This window comes from Delphinus delphis, chromosome 10, assembly GCF_949987515.2.
Source record: "Delphinus delphis chromosome 10, mDelDel1.2, whole genome shotgun sequence".
Classification (NCBI taxonomy): Eukaryota; Metazoa; Chordata; class Mammalia; order Artiodactyla; family Delphinidae; genus Delphinus; species Delphinus delphis.
In genome coordinates, this window is record NC_082692.2 from 79,600,254 (window position 1) to 79,615,016 (window position 14,763).

At 44.8% G+C, this 14,763-nt stretch overlaps 1 protein-coding gene across 10 annotated transcripts in view; it reads right to left on the reverse strand.

Annotated features, from left to right (window-relative positions):
- The window catches only part of MAGI1 (membrane associated guanylate kinase, WW and PDZ domain containing 1), a 617,590-nt gene that overhangs the window by 33,627 nt on the left and 569,200 nt on the right, over nt 1-14,763 (reverse strand). For all 10 annotated transcript variants that reach the window (XM_060022852.1, XM_060022850.1, XM_060022856.1 and 7 more), the window contains 2 exons: nt 13,439-13,470; nt 2,525-2,741 (listed from right to left, as the gene is read on the reverse strand). In XM_060022852.1, coding sequence (XP_059878835.1) covers nt 2,525-2,741; nt 13,439-13,470 — 249 coding nt within the window. The remainder of the gene's footprint in view (nt 1-2,524; nt 2,742-13,438; nt 13,471-14,763) is intronic.

Genomic DNA, 14,763 nt, shown 5'->3' on the forward strand with positions numbered 1-14,763 from the left:
TTGCTCATTTTAATATGTCTTGGGGAGAGGGGCAGGGAATCACATCTAATGAGGCTACATGCTTTACTTTTTCATTTTTTTCCAAAAGACAAGATAAAAAAACAGCCTAAGGGAATGGCAGAAACTGATCTGGGATAAAGCCAAATACTGATTAAAAGACAAGATTAAAAAAAAAGAGACAAGATTGACGTAGGTTCATTCATACGTACTGTGAAAAAAAGAAAATCTGTGACAGATACTGAATAATTATCATGGAGGGAAAAGTCTCATCATTATCCTGATTTAGTGGTGAGGAAGAAATCTATGTGAATTTTAACATTGGTCAGGTTGCTACAATCACTCAATTATGGAGCGTCTAATCAGCAAAAAAACCTGATTCTCATTTGTGCTGCTAGATCCTGTTCCTTAGATGTTCAAGAAAGTTAAGGCCTAAACTGGCACCATTACAAATATCTCAGTCTGCCTCTCATTCAATGCTTAGAGCAGCTGGCTGTGGCAGAATTACATATTTTTCTTATTTTTTTTTCTGGTGAAAACTTTTTTAAAAAAATGGATTAAATACCAAATTCTGAAGAAATACTGCTTCCATCAAGGTAAAAATGCCATCTGAGCTACAGCCTCCTATTCTTTGGGTGCATTAGAATTGTCTGTCAGTCCATGAGGCCCACACCAGCACTTCAGAACCTGATTTACTTTATTGCAAAAAGATTCATACATGGGAAACTCAGTCATAAATGTGTACTCTACTGAGAAAAGCAGGGGCATAGTCAACAAAGCAGTTATCTCCACATCAACTGAAGTTGGGTCACTGATTGGAGGACCTGCATGATTAAAGAGAAATGTGAAGGGAATGTGAAAATATTCCTCTTTGGAAAACATTTCTTCCATGAAATCATTCCAATTAGTGAGAAGACACAGTGAGAACAGACACCAGGTTCTTGCTTAGCAACTACTGCTTACAAGGGATGTTCCAAATGGAACTTCATTTCCTCTGGCCCGGAGTGAGGTGTACTCAGGGGTCTTTCTAGTCCAGGGACTAAATAAACCCTTCTCAAGTTATCAGGTTTTTGCCAGCACAGTGAAGCCTTAGTCAAACAGCCTACTTAATTCCATGCACTATGGTAGTAAGAAGGCAATGATTTCTCTTCCTTGAAGAGGAAAAGCAAAGAGGGAGCCTCAGTGACTTCTAAAACTTGATCATCACCAAGACTCCAGTCATACCTCGTGCCTCCTAAGTGCTGACTTGCACCCAGCAGTGTGGGCCACTTTCCTTCTCAGGCAGGGATGCTGTTCTCACTCCCCTGTTTGGTTTGGGTCACAGAGGAGTGGCTCCAGCCAGCAAGTAAAATGCTTCACAGCCAAGTCCAAGGGGGTGGGTGGGTGGCTGCAGTGCCCCCCCCACTCCCCCACCCCACCCCCCCATGCCTCGGCCCTCCACGGGGCTTTGCTAAGAGAACCACAGGTGTGGCTCCAAATGAAACCTGTGCTGAGGGGGCTGGGGACCAAGAGGAAAGGCAGAATGCTTGTCTTCTCTCTTCCAGTTTGAATCTGACCCTTCAGCAAACCCGGCCTCCTCCCTCGTTAATCATTCTCTCCTATCCTATGACAAAAAGGGAAAATGAAGTGCATGTTCTTCATAGATGCTTCATCCCAACCAATCATACTCAGAAGAAAAGGTCAGTGAGAGCAACCGCCAAAACAAACAAACGAAAATGGCCCATTTGTATCCCCTAAGATGAAAGCATTTTAGGAACTCTGATTGGTAACAGTAAGATAAGTGAATACTGTTTACAGTGAATAGTTTTTGGAAATCATTTCATAATAAAAAGTAAAACATTAAATGTGAAGGGATTACCCAGTTTATAACAGCCCAAAAGGTACTATGTATGACATCACTAGGTCATATTTTTCAAAAAGGTGAAGCTAAAAGAACATACTTAACCACAGTATAAATGATTAAAACACAAACCACTCACTACTCTTTTTTTTTCTTTTTAAGGGGAATGTTTAGAAAGACTGATAACGTTTTAAAAAAATTACCAGTATTCTTAAAAACCGAGACCACTAAGAAAGCATTTAATTTCTTCTCATCACTCCTGCAATCCAAACCAATCGTATTTATGTTCTATTGTATATCAGAGCTGCTTCACGAGACAGGAGCTCAGAGGAGGCCACCATCTCCATGTAGGGAAGAATTAACGGGGCAGCAGCACTTATCGGCCACTTCTTTTTGTTTTTTTTTTTTGGCCACTTCTTTTAATGGAGAGGAAAAATAAATCCATTTTACCCAGGCCCTTCATCTGAGGACCAACCGTGACTACCCCGCCTGCCCAAACAGAAGACGTAACGGGGCCTCAGTGAATATCCAGCAGATTCTATCACTGCTCTGAGATGCTGTCACCTCTCACCTGGATCCACCTCTCTCCTGTTCACACACTGACAATCTATTCTCAATAAGCCTCAAGAAGAGAGTTGGAGCCCTGCGGCGGAGTCCAGGGAAGACAGGAGCCAGGGTGCTACTCACGTCGGTTTTCATACATGCTCCTGGACTGGGCCCAGATTTTAAAGGGATCTGGTTTTTTCTGCCCAGAGCTGTCAGTCTGGTCTGGAGCCGGGGCCTCGGCGGGTGGGAACTCGGGTAGCACCTGTGTGCCGTGGCCGGGAGAGGCTGTGTGCAGGCTTCGGTGGCTGGCAGCGCTGTGCTGGGAGCTATTCTGGCTGTCTTTTCTTTCCAGTGGTTGCTGAAAGGAAGCGAGTGAGAGGGGCAAGAAGAGATTATTATTGGTTCCCGGAGTGGGTGTTTTCCATCAGCTTGTTTTTGTTCAGCACTTCTGCGCACACATACATAAATTTATCAACAACATTTTGGCTTCCACCTTCGGCTCATGCTGAATGCAGGTAAATCTGCTGGGGACTGGCAGACATATAGAGGGGTGGACCAGACAGAAGGACGTCATGGTAAACCATACCGCTTTCAGGGTTGGAGCAGAAAACAAATCCAATTTTCATCACAGGTTCTCAGCTAAGTCACTGGGCTCATTTATTATGAAATGTACTCGTTTTAACATCTTCATTTTTAAACCAAACATGTGACACAGAATACCATGCGTGGTTCAAGTGGAAAGCTAGAATATCCAGAAGAAATAGGATCAGGGCTAAAAATGCTCCTTGGGATTCCACATTTTCCCTTTTTCAGTAGTAAAATACCCAACTTCTTGCTAAGGATTTACCATCAGTCCTGCTAGCCTGTAAGAAACATGGATCAGATCTTTAAAAAATCATGCCTAGCATTATGTGTGCACTTGTACTTACAAGTATATAAAAAACTATTATCTGAAGAGCTTTCATAATTCTTAGTGAATCAGTTTTGCAGACATCGCATTACACCTCTTGATCTCCTGATACTACTGTTGGTTGAAAACCAAGATCCAACTGTATATATGGGTTGACCTCGGGGGGTCAGCCTTCTTAGATTTGCAACTTGTCCAAACTCCGAGTAGTAGTCAAAGGCAAAGAATTTCATTTCAATTTCAGTAGAATAAGTAGGAGGTTCCTGCTCCTTAAATTCTGCTCAGCTAAAGACCCTTCCCATTTTAGGAGATGCTCTTTGTTGGAAGGGCCATTGAATCAACAGCAAAATCTAGTCGGAGGAAAAATACTGCATGGGAAATAAAATAATTTCAGCTCTTATTTTCTCCAATGAAAGATGTGGTAAGCCCAGGTGTTTAGTTCCCCCCATTCAAAAGAAAAATCCTGGAGTCCTGTCTCTCACACAACAGACACCATGTCACTACACTTAACTGCTTCAGAGCATTGTAAAGGGGCATCTCCGGCCTGTCTTATAGATCCTGTATAGCTTATGATTTTTGAGTAGTATATAAGATCTCTGACCTAGACATTCTAGTTCCCTAAAGCTCTTTATAGCGTCAAAATCTTGCCCTCAGTCTTGCAATCAGTCCTATCATACCATTCTTCCTTATTCTCTCCCCCAGGTAGCCTCCATCTTCCATTCACATCTCCGTGGAAATTTCCAAGGTCCCGTTCATTTACTTCTCAGGTCCCTCTACTCCTTCCCTTCCAGTCCTTGCTTTGAAGTAAGCATTGAAGTAAGGCCAAGGAGGACAAAAACTTCATTTTCCCTTGACTGTTCAGATCACAGATCTGAAGATAGGTTTTAGCAAGGATTCAAAGTCGAAAATTGGGCATGTATTTCATGAAGGTAAGATAGACTCTTTAAAATTATACTTGATGTGCCTGCGGGAGAGATGTGAGGACCATATTCTAAACTAGCAAAGAGGTCTTGGGAACCAGCTATATGAGGGGCTTAATTCACTCAGACTCAAGGGGACAACATACTCTGGGTGAAGAGGTCAGGAAAACACACTGATGTTTGGACAGGGACAACCATCTCCATTACCCCACATCACAGCGTTCCCTTTTGAGGATCAAGGGCTCCGCTCAGCCTTGGATGGATCCGCATTCCAAAGACTTGGGACAGAACCTGGTTCTGCCAACTTCCAACAGGGTCCTCTCCAAAGTGAATTCGGCTCTCAGGGCCAGCTATCCCCTTTCTATTCCCTAAGAAGATCAAAACCTGCCTTCTTGCTTCCCCTGGAGACATGCTGAAGATTTTCAGAGTCAGAAAGACATTAACGAAGGATACAATCCCCATTCCCTTTTGCACGAGCGTGGGAATTTGTCTTCCTCTTCACCGTGGTCTTTGTAAGGGTCTCCATTATAAACAAGCATGTGTAGTGTACACACCTCAGCATAAATAGAAAAAAAGATGGGCTCTGGGTGGGTTTTCTCCCTCTTATACTTTCCTGTACTGCCTACTTCTTATTTCTATAATGTACAGAGAATGTTTTTTATAATCAAGACCAAATGTAAAGCTGTTTTCATTTAGAAATGAACCTTGGTAAGGAGAATTAATGGGACTGTTACTTTCTATTTTTTACATTTTGGTAGTGTTTTGTGTCCGCTCTCCTCTTGGAAGGGCAGGAAGAAGATATTTTAAAAGTGAAAGCAAATAATTCAATAGATGAAGGGCCTCTGGATTAACCATGAGAGTTTCATCCCTCTCTTCAAATGACCACCCTCGCCTGGTTTTTCAGATGAGTAGCAAATGCTAGATGTGGGGTCAGTCCATTGACACTAAGTTCATTTCATGGTTAGAGTCAGTCTCTGACCGTGGAAGCTCCAGTCTCCTTCGTGTAGAGGTTCCTCTTCACAAAGCCTCACCAGGACCCTGTGAGCCGCACTGCGGGATTACCTGAGGGCAACCGCACAATCTTCTTCTTCTTCCTTTCCTGGGGATACTCGGTAACCTCTTGAAATGTAACCTCTTCCAATCACTGCCTCTTCCTGAACAGGAGAGAAGCACCTTACCGGCAACCCTGTCCCACTGAGAGAGTCTGGACCTTTCTCCAGCAGCGAATGCACAGGTGCTTCTACAGACACGCCCACAAATGCATGCACACAGACTCTGTACGTCACCTCAGGGGTTTCCAAGACCCTTCGATGGCTGTCCCAGTGTAACAAATCTGACACCGAGGACCTGGAAATCTCAAGTTTAAATGAAGAGACAGCTTCGCCATAACCAGAGGGTGCAAATGAAGTTTACCAGAAACGGCTTGGGCCATTTAAGAACTTTTATCCCCTTTTCTCACCTTCCCCATAAAGGATGCATTTATCACAAAATGACGGATACAGTCTGGACAGAGTCTACAAAACTGCCTCTCCATCAAACTGCACCTCTGCATCCCCTTTGAATGCCATCTAAACTTTGCTCCTAAATCTGGAAAATAAAAGTACAGCAGCATCCTGAGAACATGCTCTGAACACTAGGCCAGCGCTAACCCATCGCTAAACGCATGTTCTAACCCACCCTCACGGGCCAAACACATGAGCATCCGGAAACTTTCTGGATTTTTCCCTGATAAGATTTAACCTCGCTTTATGTTTCCTCTCAAGTTCAATTATGAAAATGACTTAATTTGAAAATGCATTCTGTATTTAGTATCCTGGCACCTAAGCTTTTTGAAGCTATGTTCTGTGTGTGTAGAAAAGTTCAAAATATACCTTTTTATTTTCTGAGAACACGTTAATTAGATATGACATTATCTTTTATTTGGTTAGGGTCCAGAACTGTCCAGGAGGAAAGCCATGTTTATATAGCTCTCAACTTAAAGTCACCTCATATGCCTTTGCAGCAGTCTGGATTCCCTCCCAGAACACTTGGGCCATGAGGACAAATTCACTGCTGAACACAGGATCCGACTTGCACCAAATGTGATTGTCTCTCACCTCATTTTTCTAGGTGAGAAACTGGTCCTCAAATAAGCATTAATAAAGATACACTTTCAAGTCTGTTAAAGTAATTCTATGCATGCTAAGAACATGGCTGGCGCAATCCATCAATGATAGCACATCCAGAATGGCCCCTCTTAAGTAACCTGCAATACATTTATTCCCTCATCCAATAAATACACACTGATCACCTGCTATGAGCCAGATTCTGAAAAATACAATGTGTAAGTAAGAAAGAGATAGTACCTGAGAATTTGTACCTATGTATCTAGGTGTGTGTATGTGTGGAGATGGAATATTAATCAAATAATAATGACAGACTGATGACAACACACTGCAGTGTCCTTAAGGTTAGTAATAGGGAGAAGCCTCTGGAAGAACATTCCATTAATGGAAACAGCATGTGCCAAGTCTGCAAAGCAAAAGTGAGCTTGGCCTGTTTGGAGAGCAGAGAGGTAGCTAGTGTGGCACAGCAGGGGGTGGCGTGGCTTGAGAGGAACTTGGAGACCAAATAATGCAAGGGCCTTGTGGGCTACTTTAAGGAGTTTGGGTTTCACTCTTAGTTCTGGGGAGGAGGAATCCATTAGTGAATTTAAAGCACGGATGTGCCAGGAGCCAACTTATTTCCAGAAAGTTTGGTCTGGCTACTGTCTAGAGAATAGGTTGATGTGGGTGGGAGCAAAAGCAGAGAGCCAGTCAGGAAGCTACTGTGCAGACCAGATGAGGGACCCAGGGTGGCTTATACAAGGGGAAAAGCTATGACAAGGGGGAGGGACAAGTAAAGTCAAAAGATATTTTGGTGCCAGATTTGATAGGCGTTGCTGAAAGGCTGCATGGGGGAGAGGAGGAGTAAGAAAAGAGGAAAGGGGGGAGGAGGGAGGGGGAAGGGAAAGGGGAAGGGGAAGGGGGAAGGGGGAGGGGGAAAGGGGAAGGGAGAAGGAGGAAGGGGGAGGGGGAAAGGGGAAGGGGGAAGGGGGAAGGGGAAGGGGGAAGGGGGAAGGAGGAAAGGGGAAAGGGGAAGGGGAATGGGGAAGGGGAAAGGGGAAGGGGAAGGGGGAAGGGGAAAGGGGAAGGGGGAAGGGGGAAGGGGAAAGGGAAAGGGGAAAGGGGAAAGGGGAAAGGGGAAGGGGGAAGGGAAAGGGGAAGGGGGAAGGTGGAAGGGGAAGGGGGAAGGGAGAAGGGGAAGGGGGAAAGGGGAAGGGGAAGGGGGAAGGGAGAAGGAGGAAAGAGGGAAGGGGAAGGGGGAAGGGAGAAGGAGGAAAGAGGGAAGGGGAAGGGGAAAGGGAAAGGGGAAAGGGGAAGGGGGAAGGGGGAAAGGGGAAAGGGGAAGGGGGAAGGGAGAAGGAGGAAAGGGGGAAGGGGAAGGGGGAAGGGGGAAAGGGGAAAGGGGAAGGGGGAAGGGGGAAGGGGAAGAGGGAAGGGGGAAGGGGGAAGGGAGAAGGAGGGAAGGGGGAAGGGGAAGGGGAAGGAGGAAAGGGGCAAGGGGAAAGGGAAAGGAGGAAGGGGGAAGGGGAAGGGGGAAGGGGGAAGGGAAGGAGGAAGAGGGAGGGGGAAAGGGGAAGGGGGAAAGGGAAAGGAGGAAGGGGGAAGGGGAAAGGGGAAAGGGGGGAAGGGGGAAGGGAAAGGGGAAAGGGGAAGGGGGAAGGGGGAAGGGAAGGAGGAAGGGGAGGGGGAAGGGGAAGGCGGAAGGGGGAAGGAGGAAGGGGGAAGGGAAGGAGGAAGGGGGAAGGGGAAAGGGGAAGGGGGAAAGGGAAAGGAGGAAGGGGGAAGGGGGAAGGCAGAAAGGGGAAGGGGAAGGGGGAAGGGGAAGGGGGAAGGGGAAGGGGGAAGGGGAAGGGGGAAGGGGGAAGCGGGAGGGAGGAAGAGTTCTCAGAAACACAACTATCCACCTCCAGCTTGAATAACGCTTGGAAAGGAGGACCATATATCGAGTTGAATGTCTCCAACACTAGCTGTTGTCACTATGTGGATATTTTTGAAGCAAGATTTTTACTTCTGAGTATCAAATCAGGGCCAACTAGGAAAAAAGAAACGATTTCAATTTTGAAAACTCCACAGAAATCCTTGGCCACATCTGGCTGTGAACTTGTGTCATAAGACCATGTAAAACAAAACTGCACCAACCTTCCTAAAACAAATGATTTCCTTATTACTGACAGGCCAGAGAAAGTGGGAAGATGCAATGGATTTTATAAATGGAAATGGGGAAAAAAGTCAGCTCATTAGTATTTCACAGAATGATTTCAAAACGGAGGTACTTATAAAGTGAGCTGAAAATATTTGCTCGGAAGAGCAAATGAATACAGACAGCACTTAGCTTAAATGATGAAAAGAATTCATGTGGCTTAAAAATGACAAATCAATCCATTTTTTAGGCAAAATTATTTACAGTTCATGTATCTGCCAAGACTGAAGGCCACTGCAGCGATTTACATGGACAACAGGAAAAACTACAAGTGCTGATGAGGTATCAGGCCAATGTCATTAAAGGTTGCACGAAAATCAGTCTCAAATGCAAGCCAAAGCAGAGGATGGTCCTTCTTTTTGTCTCTTTCTTTTATCATTTATGGGTCTAAGTCAAATGATTTCTTCCAAAAGGCAAGAAAGAGGAGTTAATGGAGAAGAAAAGGAAAGTTCTGATTGGATATGAAAATGAATTTCAGTTCATACTGAATGTTTTAATGGACTCTAATACAACAGAAAATTCTATTTTTTAAGGCTCCAAAGGGCTGAGGGTATGAGCTGCTGTGAGCAATGAGAGGCAAGGAGACTTACTTAAGTAACCCTAGGCCTTCTCCCATCTACTACTCTCACTGCTTCCTTGTAGCTTGGAGCTTTGGTGGGTTCTGCTATGCCCTGGATCTGGGACAAGTGGCATTGGGGTGCTAAAGCCACCAGGAGAGTTTGAGAAAGAGGCAGCATTCAAGATGATTCAGGCCGGGGTCACTTACTGTGCACATTGTCTAAGATCTCTCCCTCGTATTTCTTAATGACTAGCTGTCAGCTATGTCCTTAGCATCCCTTCCGCGGGAAAGGGACAGAGGACCATGGAACAGAAACCTGTCACTGTTGCTACCTTTCAGCTTGCTGCATTTGCTGAGGACACTTCCTTGCCCATCACTTGGTGTCCCCTATGTGAAAACTTTATGTGAGAGCTCTTTTTTTTTTTAAAGTGTTAATTTATTTGGCTGCATCGGGTCTTAGTCGTGGCATACAGGCTCTTCATTGCGGCACGCGGGCTTCTCTCTAGTTGTAGCGTGCGGGTTCTTTCTTCTCTAGTTGTGGCGCACAGGCTCCAGAGTGCATAGGCTCTGTAGTTTGGAGCACACGGCTCTCTAGTTGAGGCGCACGAGCTCAGTAGATGTGGCTCGCGGGCCCAGCCGCCCCGCGGCATGTGGGATCTGAGTTCCCCAACCAGGGATCAAACCTGGGTCCCCCGCACTGGTAGGTGGGTTCTTTACCACTGGACCACCAGGGAAGTCCCTGTGAGAATTTTTTTAGGAACTCGGAAAACACTGTGTCCTTAGTGAACACGTTATGCTTTTTTTTTTGATCTGAAAATAAAAGCTAAGTAAATAATGTGGTTACCTATGCTGCGTAGGCTGCTGGGGAACTTGGAAGAATTCCATAGCTCTGTCACAGTATCTAATTCAATTTTTTTATAGCTTTTTATGTCTTTGGATGACTACTTCACTTAAGTTATTATCATTAAGAGCTGAATGAGTTTTATTATGTGAGTACTTGTTTTATGTTATATTTCTGCTTTGTTACCTTTTGAAAGTATATATATGCTCATCATACTTTAGGCCTCATGAGGAGGGTCTGTACAGATCTGCCTATTTATCTTTCCCTAGTTGTATGAGGACATGAATGTTTTCTGTTTTAGTTCCTGTTGTATACTAGCGCTGGGTCTGGCATGCAGGAGATACCCAATAAATATCTGTTGATGGAACAAATGCATAAAAAATTTTAGTGATTTGTGACAATAAATCCTTTTTTTGAAAGGAGCAATCAATAAATCATTTATAAGCTCCAAGAAGAAGGGCACCATCTTATTTGTTATGTCATTTCCAATGGCTCACACCAAACCTGACACTTAGTAGTTTTTCAACACCAACTTGCTGAATGGAAGGATGAATGGATGAGTGGATAAAAGAGAAATGCACGGATAGATGAATGGATATATGGTGGATGGGTAAATGGACAAATGGACAGAGGAAAGAAGGGAGCAAAGGAAGCAATAGTTGGGAAATGAATTAGTGAAAAAACCTGGGTGAACACTGACCTAGAATTCAGGGTTTGGTGTGGTATTTAGAGTTTACAATGCTCACACGCAAAATCCTTGTGTGTGATCTCGACCAAGAGTCTCCGTTAAACCAGTTTCCAGTCAGGATGATTAAAGTGGACCACCGAGCCATTTTCCCAGTGAGGCCAAAACCTGACAGCAAATACGTCTTATTTTTGTCTCTGCCATTTGGCAGAAAAATCCCTGATGCTATGGATGTCCAGGTATTAAATTAGTTAAATTTTACTAAGACACTGCCGTTGTCCCCCTTGAGTATTTAAACCATAAATTTAACATGTACACTAAATCTAGCAGGTGAAATGGCTGCTTGAGAGTAAGTTATAGAGGCTATTCAGGAGGAGAAACGAGATCAAAAAGAGAAGTCCTGTTCTAATAAAAACCCAACTACTTAATTATTCAAAACCTTTATAGGAAAAAAAAAAGATATGAGGGCAAAGGAAGCTGTCAGTCACGTGAGCAAGCCAACAATTGCAGAAGTCTCTAAGAATAAAGAACAGACATGGTCCTGGGTTCAAACGGTATATCTCAGAGCTAATGGTAACTCTCAGCGTATCACAACCCAGGCACAATCGGTGTGCGTTTCATTCCGTAGCCCACCTGGCCCTGCCTGTCATCACAGGAATGACTTTCCGGAACCACGTCATCCAGCTTCCCCATGGATTCCCTCCGACCCTACCAGAACAATCCCATCATCAACTGTCTCTCTAGCAGGACCTCATCAAATTTCAAACTGGGAAAGGGAAACAGCTTTCAACCCACCTGTGCAGAACTCCCACTGATCACAGATGTTCGCAAGGGTCCACTGGCAACAGCAGACCTCGGCTGATATCCCCCTACTTTTGTACAGCAGCTGCCAGAGTGTGCCAGCAGTGCTGTGAAAGCCATCATCCCTGTCCTGGCAGAGAAACCAGCGAAGGACAAGCCCCAAGCTGGGGGATGGTACTTTTCTAACCCAGCAACACACCAGTCTCTTAGCTTGTGGTAATTAAGAGCCAGCAGATTGTGGGCAACGCAATTAAGAGAGCTTTTTTTCCTAGGAATGCAGCCTGAGTAATTGGTTTGCTGCTTGTTCATGACATGACTTCCTCCAGAATAAACAGTCATGGGGAATTCTCTTAACTGACTTGGTGAATGCAAGCTCTGTACCTGTTTGATACCCTTTGAGTTCAATGGGGAATTCCAACACACTTTGGGGGAGAAGAGATGCAAATGACTCTACAAAAATCTTTTTGCACAGCAAGTTGAAATGGGATGCAAAATGAAACAGAACACCTTGCTACCCGATGTCATGCTGTGTGTGCCAAACTGTCCCCCCCCTCAGTATATGCTTCTGGTCAAGACTCCTTGCCATGTGGAGGGTGTAAAATAAGTCCATGCCTCAGGTAGCATGCTTGGGGCTGCAGGAGAGAAAAGGATGACTGTTGCTAATTCAAGCTCATGTGACACATCTCTCAGATGTGCTTCTATTTTTCTGAAGGCTGAATAGGTTTCTGACTGTGATCCTGGGAGGGGGAGACACACACACACACAGACACACACACAGACACACACAGACACACAGACAGGCACACACACACAGGCTTTGGCATCTCTGTGGTTCCAATGTAGACACCTACCAGCACTTCTCAGCCTGGACATTAACACAAAATGACAAGGGAAGCAGTCCCGAAGTCACGTGTTCCCATCACCATGGCACCATGCCACGGCAATCAATTACTGCAGGTTTTTCTCTTTGGAGAACTTAGGAGTAGGGTTTACAAATGCAGGAAGCTCCCTCTCTCATCTCCTGAATGAACTTCTGCCTCTTGCTGCCAGGCTTCGAGACAGGTGGAAAGAATTCAGCTGCAGCACTGTAAGCTGCAAAGTTTTAAAGTTCTCCGTTCCCGGATGGCAGAGGTTGTCAATTCCTCCTCCCCCCAATACTCTAAGCCACAAGGAAGTACACCCCTCTTTATCTTACTGTTAATGATTTTGGATGCTTCTTTCACCACATCAATTTCACAGGCATCAGAGTTCCAGATTTTGAGGATTTAAGTAGCATTTTAATTTGTTGTCAGTGCTCAGGGAGCAAAGGCTCACCACCACCAAGCGAAACGCTAGAGCCTCAAAGCTATTAGCGAACATGTCGACTAGGTAATGCATCTTCAGGGAAACCAGATTAGAAAGGACAGCATAACATTGATTTTTTTTTTTAAAGACTCCTATACCTGCAGCACAATACCACTAAAGCTGGCAAAACAACAAAGGATATTTCCACAACAAGGAAATGTCTTATTCTCAGGGCTGGGGCATTTTCCATGTGAGCATGGGCATATATACAGGACTGAGCAATTCTACCATAAACCTACAGGCTTTAAAATCCTTAAATAATTCATCACCCAGTGCAAAAGAAAGCTGAGGGAGGGAATCTACCCATGCGAATGGCTTGAAACACCAGCTGAGAGCAATGCTACTCAGGAAGCAGGTAGAGTTTTTTGGTTTTTCCTTCCCTCAAAAGAAACAGTAGTGTTTGTATCAAATTAAAACATCTAAGAAACTCATCCACTGGGATGAGAGTTGTGATGCATTTATACAGAGAAGATTCCAAACATGCATTCTTTATCCAGGCTCCCGCAGCCTGCCTGCAAATCACTAGACAGTTAAAGACAAACCCCAATACCTTCTATACCAAACGGATCCCCAGAACTTAATAAAACGAGCCCTGGTTTTTTGTCTCCTCCACCCACTGTAAAACACATTTAAGTCCAGCCAGATAGCGTCCCCTCCCACCACCAGCCCCCCCCCCACCCCAAAACGAGCACCAAGTAACTGACAAGTCCTTACCGACTTTGGGCTCTTCTTGGGAACTGGCAGCCCTGGAAAAAACGCAACAAGGAGGGAAGCGGGGAAGAAATCATTAGCATATAAATGTTACCTTCTCCTTAAAGAACAATCCCCAGGTGCTTCATGGCAACCTAGCCATCTGCAGAGTTATGTCAGATTTCTCCCCAGCATCGGAGTTACCAGGCTGTTCATATCGAATCAAAGCAGAGGGAGGAGGAGAGGGAGAGGCAGGAGATCTATCTGCATTAGCTATGCTGACTGGTACTGCAGCAGCCTGGAGGCTGGGAAAAGAAATTCACAGACCTCAGCGGCCTGGGAAATTGAACACTTGGACAGAATCTCAAATGCTCTTCTGGATTAAGAGCGACTTAATTTACAGTTAAGTCCAGGATATTTCCTTTCCTGTCCACTTGTCAACTGAAGTGGTCCAATCAGGACAGAGGAAGGGGGTGTATATTTAGTTTCAGAGGAGCAAATGGTTAAAATTAAATTTTTTTTTGTCTTTCTTTTTTTTCTTCCTTTTTTTTTTTTTCCTCTGCCTTTTAGGAGAGGAAATGCCTTCTTTACTTGAATGAGCTGAACACCAAAACAAAAACGGATGCTCTTTTGCCAGAACAGGACACAAATCCAAGCTGGTTTAGGACACCCTCTGGATCGTCAGCACACCCCTTCACACATCATTCATCCGAGCAAACTCCTATTCCGTTTGCTGGGACTAGCCCCTCAAAAGCAGGCTGCTGGGGAATGAAAAGAGAAATTTCATGGAGCTGAGAGAAAAAGATAATAATGCAGAAAGAGAAAGGCAGAGGAGAAAAAGGGGCTCACAGAACCTTGCTGGCTCTTCCAAAACCCTGTCTTTAGTGGCAGGGTGAGAGCTGAAAGGGGCCGCTGATCTCACTTCTGGGAAAGTCAGAAGCCATTAGGGGCAGACTTATAGAAAATCTGTCACCAAGGGAGTGTGGCAAAGGAGGGCTGGAAAGGAAAATAAAAACATTTATCAGTGTTTTGAAAGTAATCATTTCTGCAAGCAGTTCTCTCATTTTGTTTTTTAATTTTTGGTTTGAGCCAAGGTTAGAATACAAAATGCAGATTCCACCCACGTTAGGCACAATGCAGGACCTGACGTATTGGGATCTGATGATTTTGCACCGGAAAGGTCAACCTTTTTTAGAACATGATCCCTAGGCAGTGTAACGATTTCAACTCTCCTGGAAGTGACTTGTCAAACGAGGAGCCGTGCTAAGTTCAGCGCAAGTAACAGGAGGCCGCGGGAGTGGGTGAGTAGTAGGAAGCCACCCAGAGGAGCGCTGCTAATGGGCGCCCTG